Source organism: Vanellus vanellus (assembly GCF_965231255.1).
Source record: "Vanellus vanellus genome assembly, chromosome: 2".
Lineage (NCBI taxonomy): Eukaryota > Metazoa > Chordata > Aves > Charadriiformes > Charadriidae > Vanellus > Vanellus vanellus.
The window spans coordinates 105,072,662-105,091,587 of record NC_138906.1 but is presented as its reverse complement, the minus strand read 5'-3'; the positions used below and the strand labels follow the sequence as shown (position 1 = coordinate 105,091,587).

The 18,926-nt window shown below is 41.4% G+C and overlaps 1 protein-coding gene across 1 annotated transcript in view; it reads right to left on the bottom strand.

Moving 5' to 3' along the window:
• Positions 1 to 18,926, bottom strand: part of MBP (myelin basic protein) — a 124,152-nt gene that overhangs the window by 4,074 nt on the left and 101,152 nt on the right. The window contains exons 4-8 of the mRNA XM_082479977.1: positions 17,056 to 17,486; positions 2,666 to 2,773; positions 2,118 to 2,153; positions 1,520 to 1,552; positions 410 to 535 (exon numbers count right to left, since the gene is read on the bottom strand). Coding sequence (XP_082336103.1) covers positions 410 to 535; positions 1,520 to 1,552; positions 2,118 to 2,153; positions 2,666 to 2,773; positions 17,056 to 17,486 — 734 coding nt within the window. The remainder of the gene's footprint in view (positions 1 to 409; positions 536 to 1,519; positions 1,553 to 2,117; positions 2,154 to 2,665; positions 2,774 to 17,055; positions 17,487 to 18,926) is intronic.

Sequence of the window (18,926 nt, the reverse complement as noted above, 5' to 3'; positions counted from 1 at the left end):
TTGTCCGGCACTGCCCTCTACTACCATTCTGCAGCTTATCAGTGCGCTTTCATTTGCATTATTCTAAATAATTTAGCAGCAGCAGCAAGCTGTGTCGCCTCATTCCTCTTCTAAGTCACTTGTGAGTTCAGTAACGGCACGGATCCTGCTGTGGGTCTCTGTGGGACTTTGTGGACTTACCTTCTTTCCTGGTGGTAACTGAGTGTGTATTTTTACCTTTGTTTTCCTATCATGTGGGTAGTTACTAGGCCATGAGATAACCTTCTGGTTTATCCATGCAAATCTAGATCCTTCCAGAAGCCTTAAGGAAATGTGGTTGTTTCAAACATGGCAGGTTCTGGAGAGGTTTGGCTTCTCTCTTTCCTGGACTCAATTTTTTGTATTTATAGTAAGTTCGATTGTACTTTACCAGTTTAAAGATTTTGGAAAGAGTGCCCTGGCCCTCATGATAGGATCCCTTATGTCCCTTGTGAGCAGATTTATGCTCATAGAATTTTCCGCTTCCTCCGTATCCTGGCTTGTGTCCTTCACCACCCTGCAAAGAAAGAGTTTCATATATATTGCAAATTATCACATTCAAATTATCGGATGCACATTGTAAACTTTGTTTGTGGTCACTGGAATGTAATACTCAAATGAGAAAATTAGAGGTGTTGGAATAAAATAATCTTTTATGTAATAAACAAGGATGAAGGACAATGTTAGGAAATTATTTGAATTTGCTCAGTTCTGAGGGAAGCACCAATCTGTAAAAAAGGAATTAATAATCAAAAAATGGATACTCGGAAGGTTAACCTGCATGATAAAACTTAAAATGTTTCTGTTTCATGAGTTCTAATTCAATTAGTCAAACACATCAACTAATTTGTCGTCTTCTGATAATGAAAGAAATGTGTAATGGCTTGAAGGCTTTAATATTTTGTCTTAAAATGCAAGTAATTTACATGTCCATCTCATAAAAATCAAACCTGTGGTAAAGAAGCAGAATATAATTAGTTGTGAGATAACTGTGGGAAGAACTTGTCTAACTGTAGGCAGATCACTTCTTACTGGAAGGGGTTGCAAGGAAAGGTGGGACAAAATACTGGAGTTAGTGACAGTGTTAGTTTTGCAGACTTTACTGTATAAGGGCAATGGGAGCTGTGCAATAAGCGCCCGCCTCGTCCCAGCCCTCCCATTTTTGTCCTTCCCGGGAAAAGAAAAATGGAGCAGATGAGTCTTCCAGAAGTCTTTAAGGGAAGAGAGCTTTGCCATGCAGTGGATTTTGCTCCCTTCGCGCTAAAGCCAAAGAAATTATCGCTGCAAGGCTGTCAAGTTGCTGGATAAAAGCAAGCAACAAAATTACCGTCTTAAAGTGCTGTGGGAGGAGGGAGGAAAGTGCAACAGGAAAAAGCAAAATAACAAAATTGAGACAAAACCAAAATTATCACGTTGCTGCAGCAGCTTGAGGCAATGGAGCAGTGTATGCTTTGGCCTGGTAAATCAAATGGCTGTTATTGAAAGCACATTCATCACCTACCCAGCTAAATCTGGTGAGGGATAATCCTCTTCCCTGTACATGCAAGAAATAGAAACAATGACATGATGATCACTACGGAACATAACATCTGGGTGCTCCCTATGCAGGAGAAGACGAAAATGCAGTAGGAACAACAAAATACTGGCCAGGTAACGAGGCAGGAGTTGAAAACGGCAATCTGTGTGCGGTCATTTCATAAAACAAAAACGGCAAAGTTCTTTTATTATAATTACAAGAACTGACTTCATTAGCCAGGCTATGTCAGTGTCATGCACTTTGGCTTAGTAAATGCAAGGACAGTTCCTGGTGGGTGAGGCTTGCCTGAAAGCATTACCTATTATTAGTTTGTTACATAAAGCGATCGCAACATAAATCGAATATAAAAATCCCCGCGAGTGGCTTTTATTTGTTACATGTCGTGCACAAAGAGGAGAACTGAGGCTTTTCTGTCTTAGCCCCTCGCTTTAAATATTCCCAGTGGTAACTTGAGGTTTTTACTTAGTGCCGTTAAGGAAAATGAATCAGGCTAGCAGTTGAATTGGCATAACTCAGCCCACAAAAGATCTCGGACATTGCTTTAGCCCCCGAAAACGCTTACCTTTGCTTGCATTGGGGGAGGTGTACGGGGCGAGACCTAAAAACCAACAACAAAAAGGTTGTAAAACCAAGGCAACATTAGATGTAGGGAATCGTCAAGCCTTTGGCGTATTATCTGTGAGTTAGTAGGATTACGTGCTATCAAAGTAATTGCACTGAGAAGCTGCTCTGCTGTCTTAGGCTTTGCCTGGAACATGCCGGATTTTTGTCTATTTTTAAAGGGAAGACATGCCTAAATACAGCCAGTGCTGGTGACGCAAGGACAAAGCCTATAAATGGTGAAGCTGCGTCATTGTAATAGCGGTTGTTGAAATTTGACTCTGCTAATGGAGGGTTCACCCACTTTTTTTTTTTTTTTGTAGCGTGCCAGTATTATTTGTGTTTCCAGGTAAAAAATATTTTTGTGTTTGAATGGCATGACGAGCTCAAAGGCACAGTGCAATTCGCGGGGCTCAAAATGACGGGTAATGATTGGGGAGTATTTGGTTACTGATGGAACCTAAAGAAAATACTTCATTTTAGTGCAGAACAAGAAGAGAGGGGACTTACGATGTTCTTGAAGAAGTGGACTACAGGGTTGTCGTCACCGGGCCGGCCGTGCTGAGATCTCTGGGGGATGGACCCTACGTGGTGGCTAGCCCTGGCTGCGTGTATATCCTGAAAAGCAGAACAGGCAAACGGCCAAGTCAGCTGGCAGGGAAAGGGGGTCGGCGACTGGATGAACAGTCATTTCCACCAGGAATGAGAAGAAGAGAAAAATGCTTTGGAAATCTCTATAGATTGCAACCTAAAGGTGTCAGTGCTGTGAAGGAATTATTTTTCTTTTTTTTTTTATTGCAATGGCAAATACAGAGTATGTATATGGATATGTGTTGTGCATATATGTATATAGGTGTACATGTTTTTAACGTTTCAGCCCAGTAGGGAATTAATCCTGCTGTTGGAAAGTTCTGGTAACAGAAACCTTGTCATTTTCCTTCTTTCATAAGTAGGATCGTAGAATGTAATTTTAGAAATGAAACCTGAAATGGAAAAAAAAATATGTTGGGTTGTTCTCTGTGCGAGAGCAGAAATAGGTCATGTATCACTTCTCAGTTCCCAAAGGCTCCGTAACACTGCTAAACTGCAAGAGCAATGGGGGGTTTTGTTTGTTTTTGTTTTGTGGGGTTTTGTTTTGGGGTTTTGTGTGTTTTTGGTTTTTTGGTTTTTTGTTTTTTTTTAGAATGAGGGGATCACATAAGACTCACAATATTTTCCATTTTCAGTAGGGCTTCCTGAGCAATACAGAGAGCAGTCCAGTAAGCGAAGGTAAAAATAAATAAAAATAACACATTGTGAAGAGTGAATACTTTGACTGGTACTTAGAGCGTGATGCATCTGTTGCAGTGAAAACAGTATCAAAAACTCTATGTAGTTCCTGCTGTCTGCATGCAGTGTGGCAAAGTTTAAAAAAACAACCGTTCATATGAATGACCCAATTACAGGCGTCTGCCCATCACTGCGGATGCAGAGGCACAAGGCTTCATGTTCGGTGCTACAGAGCTGAACTGTGTTCAGTGTGGAACAGAGAAGGTAGGAGAGAATGAAAATAACAGCAGCGCCACAATGGCTCTCCTACTGTAATGAATTCCCTGAAAATACAGTGATGTTATAAGCATCATGTGGATACTAAAAATTTTCATTGGCTTCTGAAGATGAAATAGAAATCCATAGTGGGACATGAGCATTTCACTAGTAGCACAATCTCAATGAACGTTTGACCGTGGAAGAGTAGGAATAGTTATTTAAAATACACATTGCTTTAAAATACACATTGCTTTCATCACATATAGAAAACCATTGATCAACTTGCCCGGGAAAAAGCTTAGTCTGATTGTTGGAGCACAACTCCTGACTCATGAGCGGTTTGGTGATTTTTGACAAATAATATTTATAGAACAGACTTTCAAAAGGTTGAACGAGTCTTTTTGCACTTCGAGTGAGGTCTTGTGACATCAGAGGCTTTCAGAATGACTCTGACGGCCTCAGGCTATTAGTACTGAAAATGGCTGTGCTGAGATTTACATGTTGTAAGACTCTTGAATAAAAGGTCCCGTGTAACCATCTAGTGTTACTGCTCAAAGCTGCTACATGGAAGTTTCATTTTTTAAGTGAATGGCATCAGGTCTTGTGATCTTCTGTGAATCAAATGGATTTATATCATGTTGGCTCGTGCAAAATGAAATGAAATATCCATCTTCATGAGTGGCCTTTTAAGTTATGTGGTTCTGAGGAGAAATGAAATTCAGATCTATTGTTTAGAAAATTAATTTCCTTAGGATAAAAAAAAATGAGCCAATGCAGAGAAGTTCAGCTGGTATTTATCAGCATCATTTTTTTGGAGATTTACTGTTGAAAAAACAGGAGTTTGTGAATTTTATTTGATATGTGATATTCCTTGTAGTGTCAGGCAGTCAGTCCTGCCTATACTTCTGCAGCAGGTTCTGCTTTGTCACTAGTTCCAGCGTTGCCAAAACATCCTCTGCTGTCGTGATTAGGAAGAGGGAGCCAGGAGGGCATCCGCACGTGTTCAGAGCAAGTTACTCAGCCCTGCGTTTGTCTTTCTAATCTACGTTCAAATGAAGCGTTGCTTTGCCTCTGGAACCAGCTGAGCGCCTCATTTTTGGGGTGAACACCGTGATAAATACCATGGTGTTGCAGTTCAGAGTGTCCACCTTTAGCAGCAGGAGCTGGTCTCTGTCTTAACTGCGAAACTGTTGCAGTACATGAAGCAGAAAACGTCAAAATCAGATTTAATTGCGTGTAGCCCATAAGTGCGTGCTGCGCTGTGGCTTTCCGCCAGGCTGTTATCCCAGAAAAGGTGGGATAATAGGTTTTTACAGTTCAGGTGAAGTTGAGTTGCCCGAGCTTAGCGTTCTGATCAATTATTAGGCGCTAATAATTTCACAGAATCACATAATTTTCAGAGTTGGAAGGGACCTCTAGAGATCACCTAGCCCAACTCCCCTGCTAAAGCAGGATTGCCCAGAGCACGTTACTCAGGACTGCATCCAGGCGGGTCTTGAAAATCTCCAGGGAAGGGGACTCCACAACCTCCCTGGGCAGCCTGTGCCAGTGCTCTCTCACCCTCACCGTAAAGAACTGTTTCCGTGTATTTGGCTTATGGAAAATGTTATCATGTAGTACATACAAACTTTCTTCTGTCTGTGGTGCCAGATGTCGGCGTGGTCTTTCACTGGGTCCCCTTTTAAAGCTTATCAGGTCGTAGCGAGCCTGAAACCATTTTTAATGGTGGTTCTGTGAGTTTAATACCACGGTTTTCCCGGTGTTACAAATGAAGTGCTTTCCTTTCATGTTGTCAGCAGTAAACTTCGTCTGCAGTCACAATCTTCCACGTTATTTTCAATTTCTAACAGTTAGTTGCATGTTTCCCTTCAATTTATTGTTAGAATTACTCTTCGACCTGTAGTTTGTTCTTTCAATTTTTGGACTCCTGGGAGCAGGGGGCAAAGTCCAGTGGCTTTTGTTTTTCTGAGATTGCTCACATTTGAGACTTAAGAAAATCGTTTCCCTCAGAAGAATAATTACCGATGTCTATAGGTGTAAAAAGTTAAATTTGAATGGATTCGGGCAATGCTTTGCTGAACGAAAGAGAAAGCTAGTTTGGCCTGCTAGGATGGGCTACTGAGCTGCTGTGTTATAATTGGACTGGTTTTGTATCATAGACTCACAGAATGGTTTGGGTTGGAAGGGACCTTGAAGATCATCGAGTTCCAACCCCCCTGCCATGGGCAGAGACACCTCCCACTAGAACGAGCTCATCTGCACCTTTCACTGATGCATTCAGGAGGTCACCATTGATCTTTAAATATGCTTTCAGCACTTGGGGGGCAGAAAAAACATGAACCTTAAAATCTAATAGGAATACAGCAGAAGAAGCGCGTTTTGGGAAGGGGTGACATTTACTTGTAGTTGTGTCTTTGCGTGATGGGTCTCTGTTGCCCGACAGCTGCAGCGAGCGCTCCCCGCGCCTATCGCGACGTTGCATGAATTTCGGGCTCGGGAGCACTGCCAATAAAAAGCAAGTTTGGCTTCCACATCTATATATTATATGAAAGGTATTCAGTATAATCTTGAATTCAGAGCCCTCGGGTATTGTTTCTGAATTTGAAAACAGAGGTGCCTCTGTGCTCTAAGAGGAGGAAAAAAAAAAAAAAAAGGAAAGAAAAAAAGTTACGACTTCTAGAGTAACTGCATCGCTTGTAGTCATGAACAGTCTTTCAACCAAAAAAAAAAAAAAAGACAGATGAGAACACTCAGGTTTTCACTTCTCCCAGTTAACTTTTTATTATAGTAAAGGATCCCTATTCAGTCAAGTCTGATGTATATTCAAAAAAGCCAAAAAGGAAAGATCCCTTAAGCTGAATAATCTTAATTATTAGAAAACGGTTGCCAGTAGTGGAAGTTTAAGCAGTATCTGGGAGACCTGATGACGCAGAGGCAGTTTGCAACTTCACTGTGAAATTCCTGGCTTTCGGGGTTAATAACATAAATAAGAACGCTCTTAAATGCATGTAAAATACCCACAGTTGTTCTGTAATGGGGAAGGATTCAGCATTGGAATCCTTCGCTGCTCTTTCTGATGATGCACAGGGAAGTTGGGTTATTTCCTTGTGCCACCTACCCTATGTATTTTGGCCACAGCCAAAAGAAGAAAAGAGACAAAGTTTCAACGCAGTGCAAAGAGACCAGGCGGGGATTTTAAGTCTGAACAGCAGCTCTGCATTGGCATTGCACTGTGAGCCAGGTACTTTCACATCAAAATAATTCAATGTAGTGGCACAGCCCGTGTTAATGCTTTCGAAAGGGCTGTTGGGGGAGAAAAAAATTGCCATTTATCTAACACAGTAACAAGAATCCATATGACATTCAGTGGGTGCTCCATTTGCGGGTTTGTGCGAGGTGATTGTGTTTCCAGTTGAGGTGAAGATCGCTGAGTAATTTGCTCTTTGGTGTTTGGAGGGCGCAGGCTGAGCCAGGGCCTTTGGAATTCCAAGGCTCTTGGAATTTTCTGCGGCACTTAGTGAGTGTTACGGGGTGTGACTCTCCGTACCGGAGCTCTGCGGGAGGCCAGAGAAGAGGGGGCTTGTGGTTTTCGATAAATGGAGAGGGCCCTTCTGGTTCATACAGCTGGACACCGTGTCTGATAATCCAGGTTTGTGACATCTGACTTGAGGCGTGGTAGGATTTGGGGGATTAAATTCATTTTTGTATAAACAGAATTGCAGTTCTGTATTCTACGTGTCCTACTTAATTATTATTTTTTTTTTTTCAGATTTGATGCAGAAGTGTAAAAAATGCGGTTAAGCAGCAGCAGGGATTTTTTTAGTGATATTATGAGATCCCATGAAATATGTATCTGACTTTGCTTGGTATAAACACGGTATGTTACACCTTGCAACTCCTACTCAAAGAAGAACTTTTAAATGCATATTATAAGCTCTTGCTGAGAGTTCTCATCCTCCACAAGAGGATTGCTTATAACTAAAGATTGCATATACGCGTAAATATAAACTTAAAGCTCTAATTCCCAATCAGTAGATGGTAAGAATTAGTGACAATAATAGTATCAAGATATTTTTTGGAGTGCTGAGTTTATAGTTTTTCCGATTCCTTTCAGTATCATTATTACATAGTTTTGTTGCCTAATTTAGGATGTGAAATGAAAATCTAAAGAACATCGCATGTCATTTCTCTAATGGCAAAATCCAAATACATATGAAGGTTGGGAATAGCCGATTTAAAACGTAATCAAACCAAGTAAGCGCTTTGGACATCAGTAAGAACGAAAAACAATGGGCGTTTCCCTGTATTCAACGGATTTCATGGTTTTCGGTGGGTTGTCTTCACAAAAGATACCTAATGAATTTAAAAGAAACCACACAAAATCTACAAATTTCAAATTCATAGCGAGATGAAAAGTACATTTTGATGGCCTTAGAAAACCAAACTCTTCCACAGTCTACAGGATGTAATGCTTAACCCCCGCTAAGAAATTTGCAGCCGCGCTGGTAGACTAAAATTAGCCTAAAATTAGCACAAAGTGACGAATACTGTTCACGCTGGTTTGTGGGAAGAGCGAGGTGAAAGAGCACCAGGTGGTTTGTAAGCCACAGCTGATTTTCTGTAGTCCTTGAAATGGGCTCTGAATCCAAACTAAGGAAATTCCTACCCCGGTTTGAGTTTCTGAAGTTAGTACCGTTTCCAAACAGTATTCCAAACAGGGATAGAGACGCATCCTTTTGGTGAGTATATACGCTATTTTTTTGGACAAGAAGAAATGTATGATATACAGGTTGCCTGGAGCAATGATGGGAAGCGGGACAGGCGCTTGCGTACAGAAACTGCTTTGTCTCAGGACCGGGAGGTGCTCTGTACGTGGGGCTTTGTGTTCCTGCGGGGGAAGGGGGGGCTGACACTGCGTCAGAGCCTCCCAGCGCTGTCACCAAGGGTCTCCTCGGGCAGCGACAGAACACACAGCACACGTAAAAGGTGAGGATGTATTTCTCCGTGCTTATTCTAGCAGTAACGTACCTACTGTAACACCCGCTGCGAACCCAGAGCTGTGCTGTACTGTTGCCGTTGCTTCCGTTTTCCTTCCCCTACAGCCCGAGGACCCATCTGCTGGTCGTGATGGTGTTTGTTCCGGGCTGTTCACAACTTACTGAGCTGTTACAGAAAGCGGTGGGAATGCCAATGGCTTCCCCACGTGCTGGTCTGATGGTGATATAAATAATTAGGTAACTCAGCAGACTTTTCCTGATCACTTTAGAAAGGATGAACCACACATCCTTGTAAAGGTACTGTTAACTTTTACTAATTTGGAAATGAAGATACAAATGAAATGACTTGCTGAAAGCTTCAGAGCAGAATGGGTAGGAAGAGAGATGCAGAGTCCAGGAGATTCTGCTTTCCAGTGTTGTGCTGAGATCATTAATGTAATCTTTGTCTAGAAATAGGTGATGAACAGAAAGAGGAAGCATTCTTACAAGAAAGATGGGAATAAAGAAACACGGGAGGAAAGAACAGAGATGACTGAAAAGTAAGAAAGAAACTCAAGGAAGATGAGAAGACACACGGCATGAAGGAAGCAATGGAGAACACTGACCATCCAGAGGAGTAAGTGATCATCGATAATCCAGAACCACATTTCTCTTTAATCCTCTTACTCCTTAGTGCCTTGATGATTAGGGGTCACAAATTAGGAAGTGAGAAGAAAGAATTACTGGGGGGAAAAAAGAAGACTCAGGACAATTGTTCAGGACAGTAGTTCTGTTTTGCGAAGGGTCCCAAGTGCGAGATTGGTGCCATTGTACCTTCTTGGGCTTTCTCCATGTCCAATTTATTCCATTGTTGTGACACTTGACAAATGGTTTCAGGGGCAAACCTGATGCCTTAGTTTACCTTCGGTTTTCTGAAGCATTTTTTTCTGCCCAGTGTTAATCAATTCTTTCAAATATTCCTCATGATTATAGAGGTTCTTTATCAGCTTGGACACAGTCTCTGGTGTATATTCAGTATTGTCCTCTGTGCTGTTTTATCAAGCTGGGATCAGTCAATGGCATAGGTTAAGCCTTGTTGAAATTACCCACCATAGAAACCCAGTGCAAAGCTTTAGTTTTGGGTGGGTTTTTTTTTTTTTGTTTGTTTTTTTTGAGAACGATCGGTCCAGCAGAAAAGAGATTTTGATTAGTAGGTCTTCTCGGGGTAGTTTCTGCTACCAACAAACTTCACAGCCTTAAGGACTTAACTGTACACGGCCAAGATATGGAGGGTGTCATAGATTGGTATTCACAATGATAAATTTCTACTTGTCAGACTGCATAGTTGGTGGAGATGCATCTGTTGGTGCTGCTATGGCAAAAGAACGTAACATTGTGGTTATGGCTATCAGTAAGATAGCAGAAATTTGAAAAAAAATTAAATGGCTCGTTGCCTAATATTTTCATAGAGTCGAGAAGCTTATACAATAAAAAAGATGATGATTATTTGGAAAACAAAACTATAGATACCAGGTGTACACTACCACTTTACAGCTGCTGACGAGAAATAAAGAGGAGAAAAATATTGCTACAACCTTAATTTCTTGAAATACGCACATCATCTCTCAGATTGCACACACCCATCCACCCACCCACCAACTATTTCATCAGTTTTCATCTTTGAAGGGACTGGCCCAATTTTCTTTCTTTTCTGCCTTTAATAGGTAAGGAAATGACAAGCTAAACTCCTGTACAGGTTGTTAAAAGTATTACTGCCTACGTCAGCATAACTTATGGGGAGAGCATAGTAGTAAGGAGAGTTTAATACTAGGAAATAATTAGATAGGGCATGGTTAATAGTGTAATTTATTAAAACAAATACTGTCAATCAAAGGTAAAATTTCCAATGATGTAGCCAGCATAAATTGGAGGGGGGACAACGACAGACACCCACCCAAGTCCTGAAGCTTGTAGTTCCCAGGGCATGTTCATTGTGTGATGTATCAGAAACGAAAAGGTAGCTGCATCATGAATGAAAGGCGGAACAGAGCTAAGGACCATCTTGGGTCTGCAGCAGTAATTCAGAATTTCTCATGAACACTTTTTAAATTGCTTTTTATGAAGTTTGATAAAAGCACCTGGAAATGGCGGTGGAGGATCTTGTGTAGCTCAGAAACAAAATCCAGTAACTTCAGAGAGAAATGAGTAAATGAACACGTCTGACTAACTGGAGACCATTTCAGGTGCTGGGCGAGAGATGTTGCACCAGTACACAAAACGAAAGCCAGCAATTGTCACTGATGGTATGTGATGATGGAGGTACAAAGCAAGATCAGGAAAAAAAAAACTAGTAGCTTTTGCCTCAATTTTCTATTGGGTGGGGTTTAGCATTCTGCAATCTCATAACAGCTGAAGAACAAAGTCATTAATTTTGGCATTCTAGGATGGAATAGGATAATGCAGTTCTTCATTTGCAAGGAATTAATACGTAGGTGATAAGAAAATCCATTTTTTTTTTTTTTTAAAGTAAAGCAATTTCTTATTTGTAAATTTGGTTCATATACAGAGAAGCAAATGTAACAAGAAAAAAATTGACACTAGGTAGAGAAAAGCCTTATGCTAAATTTTAAATACATCCATTTGACCTTCTCTATGTGAGTTTTGGGGTTCCTGCTGCCCGTCCCATTTGTTTAAACAAACACCCCCCCACACACCCCCTGGTATATCACAGTAAAATTAAATCCAGCCCTTATTCTCAACGGGGCAGTCGAAGCACAGGGGGATTGCTGCAGAACAGCCCTGGGCGGTTCTCACCAGAAGACCCCAAAGCTGCCCTCCCTGCCTCTCCAGTGGCCACGGCTCTGACCCTGCCGGGATGCTGAAGGCCAGGCAAAGCCCATCAGCAAGGTGGTAACTTCACCAAAGCACCTGAGAGAATGCTTGGAGCTCCTCTTCAGAGTACCTGATTAGGTCCCTCTTAGATTATTATTATATCATACTGGTGGATAGAAGAAGCTAGAAATAGTCTAGCAAAGACTGAACTGGATGGTACTGTTAGGAGTTTAATGAAAAGGGGAAATCTTTTGCTTGTAGACTGATTAGAAACAGTGATCTTTAAAATGCTTCAGGTGATTAATTGTATTTTAGCCTGAACACCTTACTAAACACATAGCTGAATTTAAGAGGCAAAAAAAGACGATGTAAAGGACAGTAAAAGCAGCGAAGCGCATAGGCTTTTCTCATCCACCCAGTCATGATTTTTCTCTTCACCTTCTAACGCAGCTCGGGGAGCCCCCGCTGCTCTGCACAGCCCCGGCCCCGCAGCCGCAGCCAGCCTGGGCACGCCGCAGCACCAGCGCGTCACCGAGGCAGCCCTCACGTGGCATTTAACCTCCTCTGACTTCCCAATTCCTCTTATGGTTTGTAATAATTGCTTCAAGCAGTAGTAATTTGTTTGCAAGTGGAAAAGATCATTAGTTCCAGTGCATTAAGTAATGTGTTAATTATTAAGCATGTATAACACGTATGCGGTTATACGTGTGTTAAATGAACGTGTCAGAATCAATCCTATGTTGCGTCGGCTCCTCAGCCTTTCACTTGTCACCTGCTGTGCAGTACTCACCTGTTGATACTTGCTTGTTTTGTACACATTACTATTTTTTAAAACAGACAAATCTAGCGCATGACCCAAACGAGCTTTAATTAAACCAGTAATTCTGATACGGGAATTCATTTTTAGGTCATTCATCATTCACCGCTACCTGCTACGAAAAAGAGAGGCCAGATTCAGCTCCCATTATCATAACGCGAGAACACCGGATTAGCAGCTTCAGTTATTTAAAACCTTTCCTTGCAGAAGGCAAGCCTTATTCCTGTCTGTCTAATACACTGTTTAACTGAATTTCATAGACAGACACACAGCCTCTTCTAATGAGCTGAAACCCCATCACATACTATGAAGTAGTTCATTGCAACTTCTGTTAATGGATTAAAGTTTTTAAAACAAATTAAATCATTAGTACACCAGTTTTGTCATGTAAACGTTTTAATGAATACATAAAGCACATATAAAGCAAAAGATTAAAACAAAATTATTGTTACAACCACCATAAACTATATAAAAAAATTTTTTTTACAAGCATATTGCTTGCACAGCGGCTTTACAAAACAGTGTATCATGAGCAATACCACTCCCTGAAAACTAAAGACTTGGAAATCAAAAATCACAGTAAGTATTTGCTTAAATCACTTCACATACTAGTCAGACTAGCATTGATTTAACTACTTTGAAAAGTCTCCATGGTGCTGTAGTACACATTAAAGCTCGCACGAGAAATGTGAATTGAGTTCAAGTGCAAAGAGAAAAAAAAAAAAAAAAGATGCCTGGATATTCCGATAATTGTATCAGGCCGTGTCATTATTTAAAACTGTGGTTCCTAAACTTTTTGCCTGTGCATGTTTATGGCAACCCTTTTTGTAGATCCCCCAACGCAGTGGCTGCTTAACTCTGGGGTGGGTTTGGAACGGCTGTTTCAGAAATGCTGATCCTGAACCCCGGTTCTGCTCAACTTGAGGAGAACTTCGGCCCAGCACTCCTCAAGCCTTGCGTCTGTCTGTAGGAAGGGGAAGGCCCGTGTCCGCCTTCCATATTCCTTGCACCCAAACACGTATATATTGGGAAAGAAATACAGGAGCAAGGCTTCATACAGGCAACAGGAGAAGGATACAAGATTGCATACAAAACTGAAGCAAAACGTAAGAGAAAAATTGATTTAATCTTTCACTAAGTCTGGCCTTAGACTATTATTTACTGTCACTCACAATAGTTTGGTCTGTTGCAAGTGTGTCACATAGTTTAAAGTTTAGTACGTTAATGCATAATGTTAAACCAGGACACAAAAGTTCTTATTTCACAATCCAAACTTTAGTAGAAAAAAAAAAATCATAACCAAAAGAATCACAAAAGCATGAAAGAAACAAAATAGTGCTCAGTACATACTGAAGTTGAATACAGGCTACTATCTAGGAGGCACAAGAAAGATTTGATCATTTTAAGAAACCTGCTTATACGCTTTACAAATGTTTAGATAAATATTCTATAAAGATTAGGAAGGAAATAATTTATAGTTACACTACTGTCTTGCATGCTTTTTAAAATGTCTGCACCGCAGTTTCTTTCTGTCACCCTTTTAAAACCTTCCTTAATGCAATACAATTTAGGCTGTGCACAACAAGAGTTTTGTTTGGAATATTCTACCTGAACAAAAATTCTTAAAAGTACAAAATTCAAGCTGTTTTCAATTGAATTTAAGTTATCTAAAATCTTGATGGGGCAGAGGGAACAATGGTGAATGCATTTGCTGCCCCTTAGAGGAGAAGGAGTATTTCTGTACGTTCCAGTATTTCTATTTTTATTTACTCCCATGGGCCTCCCACGCACTCTTAATTTAACTTCAGAATTCCAGGGTAAGGGAGAACCTGCTCCACGGGAGGGAAGGAGGCCACGGAACAGTCCCTGCTTTGTTCCTACCACCCCACCTTTCCATACACAATAATGAATATTATTCATTAATGTACTCTTCAGCTATGGCCGCAAGATGAAAATGCCTCCACAAAGAATTCATAATGGGTTTTGCTTGAATGTCAGCCCTAAATCTGTACAAAGAGCAAGTGTTGTCTTTGCATTCCAGCGCTTGCTGGTGTGGGTAGTTGAGATACCCGCTCCCACTGGGGCACGGGCTGGCTGAAAAAGGAAGATTGCAAGGAAGGCAGCTGCAGAACTGCTTTGAAATGCTTCAAAAATTAATCAGAAACAAGTGCACGGAAATAAACACTGCGGCTCTAGGAACTTTTCAATTTCAAGCCTTTGAAATTCATCCTTTAAGGTGCTTTTCATGGTATCTTATTTACCAAAGGCCTGTTTATTTAGCGGAGCCTGGAAAACTGCCAAGGGACTTTATTCTATTTCAGCTCATCCATGAACACCTTCATCCTCTATCAGTCCTCTGATGCTCTACAAAATTCAGCCAAAAATTCAAATTTAGCTTTGAAGCACAAATAAGACTCTTAGCCATCTGCATTTCCTCTGTATACACACATATGTATAAATGACACCCCACAAGCCTTCCTTGATACAAGAAACAAAAGGCTAAATAAACTTAAAGGCTAAATAAATAATAGTTGAAACAACTGTCTTTCTGTGGCACCTGCTCAATGTTTTCCACACCGAAACCCTCCTACGACAGAGCTTCCCGGGACATGTTTTCATGCATCAATATTATCATTGTGTGAAACAGAGCTAGAGATGCTTTGGCCCTGGACCTCCTAATGCGACTGACTTTTGTCCAGATAATAAAACTTCTCTGTGCTTCCAGCCGAGACCTGCAAGTCAGAACTCTTTAACATTATACATAGTTGTTCTTAAAAAAAAATTACTTCTGCTAGGTAAAAAAATGCTAGAATTGTCCATAATTCTGTACTGTTTTGCAGACATTTAAGTGCTTCAAAGTAGCAGTTTACTGAACAGCAACAGAGATAAGACTGATGATATCCTGTCCTCTCGTACATAATTACACAGAGATCTGTAGAGAATCATAGCAATCGTGTTCACACCAAAGGATACAATACAGAATCTGTACAACTTGCAGCCATTTTTCAGTCATCACTACTAAAAAGTGAGTTGGTTGGTTTGTTTTATTGCTAAGCAAGAAAGTACATACCTCTGTATATTCTGTATGCAGAACCTACGTTTTTGGTATTGTTTCCTTGGTGTACAAAGAGCATTTCATATACTATTTTTTTTATCAAGTAACACAGCGTATGAATAAAACAGCAAGAGTTGAGCTAGCCAAGCAGGTTCCAGAAAATAAGTGCATTGGGAACAGTCTCTGATATTTGCAGTCACAGTAAAAAAAAGTGGTTTTCTTCATCCAGACAGCAACTGCTTGTTGCGTGTATGAATATCACCTACCTACAGAAATGACTGCCTAATTGCTACATCTTTGTCATAAGCATTATTATAGTCCCCAGTTTGTAAATGTGAGAAACAAAAAGACCAAAATGTGCAGCTCACTTAGTCCTGGCTACCAAGCGTGAGCAGCCTCTGGTTTTAAGATTCTAGAGTATTTTTCATCCAGTGGTCTCTACATTACAACAACTCTTCAGGGAAGGGCTATTCCACACTGTGCTTCCGAGTGCGGAGCTGTGAAGTACGCGGACAGCCTGCAGCTGTCGTAGGATCACAGATCAGTTTTAAGCCACAGGGGAACACGTATCACGACCCAGCGCACTGTCACTACAGGACAGCCAGTTTGGGAAAGCTGCACGTGCTAAGCCTTCCCAGCACGCGCCACAGGTTGGAACTGCTGAACAGACAGCACAGGTTGTCAAAGGCTATTGAAAAATTTGGGCTCAGCCAGCAGACACATCGGTTTTTGCAACGCACAACTTGAGCAACAACATCAAACGATACATTCAGCAAAACCAAAGGTTTTTGCAGCCCTACAGTAGTTCCATTGAAATGCTTATGTAGTGTGTGAACACACAAACACAAGATTCCACTTATCATGGCAAAGGGTACAGTGAAAATATCTTAAACTTTGCCACTCAAACAATAGTGAACTAACGTGCTGTCTGCCTAACTTATCAGAGGAGGTGGGTTAGTCCTGGAAAAGGAAAGAATTCAAGTAATATCCTTTCACCAATACCTTATTTTTCAGTTCATGATGAAGAAATGGTTTGTTACACAATTTCTAATATGAAATGCTTGGATTATAAATCTTCACTTCTCGCCAGGATAAAGCAGCTGGGCTATTTTGTACACTTGGGATTCAGGACAGTATCTGTCAAGCCATCTCCTCAGCAATGCTATCAACTGACCTTAAAACATGCTCTTGCGCAAGCAGGCGGAGAATCTGGCTGCAGTTCTTTTTCTAACATCTATTTCCAAGTCTGTCCCTCAGTTAGTGCCAAACTATCTAGAGCTTGTCTTGCATTTAGTGCTCTCATCCAGCTCCGTTTTGCAAACATTTAAGAACAACACACAAAAGCAGACTAAAGTTTCTCTAAATGGCACAGCATACAAACACACACAATGCTCCATATTAAATGTTCACACAAATTCCTCTCGGTAATGTTTCTAGAGCCCCCTGGATTTCTAATACTCCTTGTTACTACCCAGAATGGCTCCTCTTGTTCCCCAGATCTATGCTTTTTTTGTTGTTGTTGTTGTTTTCAGTTTAAAGCCAAGCATTAAATTACACGTCTGCAAGTACCGTCTTGCTGGCTAAGTCAACTCTTGCATTATAGAAGTTACACCTTCCTTTTAGTCCCACCCTTCCTGTTTAATTGTACTTTATTTTGCTGTAGCTGCGCAGTTCTCTATTCCTCAGAGCTCACCTTGCCCGAGCCCCGCCGGGGAACGTGTCTTTCACCTCCAAAGAATCTGCCCAGCGAGTCGAGTAGACCCGAGTCTCTGTGCCTTGGAGATCCATGTCTAGCATGGTCTGTAGTGCTCGCAGATGCCATTTTTGATCCGTGCCGGAAAGAGGAGCGTTTTTGTGAAGCCATCAAATCCGAATTCTCTGAAGCTGCTGCACTGTCCTCTTGGATGGTTTGTAGCTCGTCTGACTCGGAGGGCCGATCTTTGAAGGTGTTGTCCTCTCTTCCTGGGGCATCTCGGGAAAAGAGGCGGATCAAGTGGGGGCGACCGGTCGTGTCAGCTGGGTTGGCCTCGGGCCAGGCATTCTTCGGGTCTGCTGTGCCTTTAGGGTCTGTCACCGCTGGGCTCTTCGTGGAGGTCCCATTGTTCTGGTTCACATCTGCCTCTCCTGCAAACAACAAGGATGAGATATGAATACAGGCCTGTGAAAAACAGCCCTGGAACAATGCTGCTTTCTTTCCCTCGCCTTGAGATGCTCATTTCATACAAACCCCGTAATATGTGCAGTTGTAATGAAACTATGTTCTCTACCAGCCTTTAAGAACATTAAGCTAGCTTGGAACCGAAACCAGGATGTTCTCACACAAAATTTGCAGTAGTTCTAGGTGTTTTTTTTTAATTAGAAGTATTTGTAAATAGCTCAATAGGTTGTTAGAAGCACAACTGAAACTAATTTTATTCACATGGAAAGCTCACTGATGAGGAGGCTATCAGTTACAATGTCTGAATAATCAGAATCCCTGTACTTTCCCTTGAGGGCTGCAACTCTAAAATGTCCCGTTTTTCTCCAAAACGGGGAAGAAAAAAAAAAAATAATTAAAGTGACATTGCAGGACGGTGCCCTCTCAAGGGCATGTTCCCTCTCCACAGTGTCAGAGCTTTTGTACCTGAAGGTTTTGTCCCCATTTGGAATCCCTCACTGTAACTTCAATACCGATCAAACAAGTGTAATGACGGAGGGCTTTTTGTCACTGTTTAAATTGTCCTCGCTTCAGAAAGGCAGAGAACGCTGCACTGCAATTTGTGCTTGGCTTCTCACGACAGTTTTCCCTTCGCGTATGATCCTGGCAGTCGGCGTATGATGTCCTAGCGCTGATGCTGGAGGCCTAGAGCAAAACTGTCCGATTTGTATTTAGTGCTTGTGAGAAGTGACAAAAAGGATTATCAGAAACCGATGAGCTTTTAGCCAAGAAAAGGGGCGAGACAGACCTCCAAGGTGTAAGTCTGCTGCCTCCTCTGCAGCTGCGTTTTGACGCAAGCAGTAAAATATCTGAAAAGAATCAGTTGCAGCACACTTAACCTTCAACCTGTAGTAGCTCATTCTATCACTGACAAAAAATATATGGTGTTTATTATAGTCTATACCATTATTCCTACTGTTCTAAAGGAACCTGCACCCACTGAGGAACCCGTCTCGCCTCCAAGGAACACCAAAAGAATATTAGTAGGTCTGCTTGAGATGCAGCCTTCAGAGCAGCACCTCCCACACACTCACCCTGTGTCAGAAACGTGTTGTGGAGGTAACGGGGCTCAAAATTTCAGAAATAACTTACAGTTAGTCATATGTTACCTTTAGGGTCTTCTGATCACCTCGTTAAATCCCCATTTGATTTGGATCTGGCAAATACCATTATGTTTTCGAAGTACTGTGGGCTCAAGTACTTTGCTGATTCACCAGAGCAATTTTAAACTTGACACAATCATTTCATATCATTTCGCCCACCCACAGGGCACTAAAGAAACCTTTTCTCAGGCTGAGAATAATTCCGAAATAATTTTATGGATAACGACACGAGACAGCAATGCTGCCTTCTGCAAATATATACCA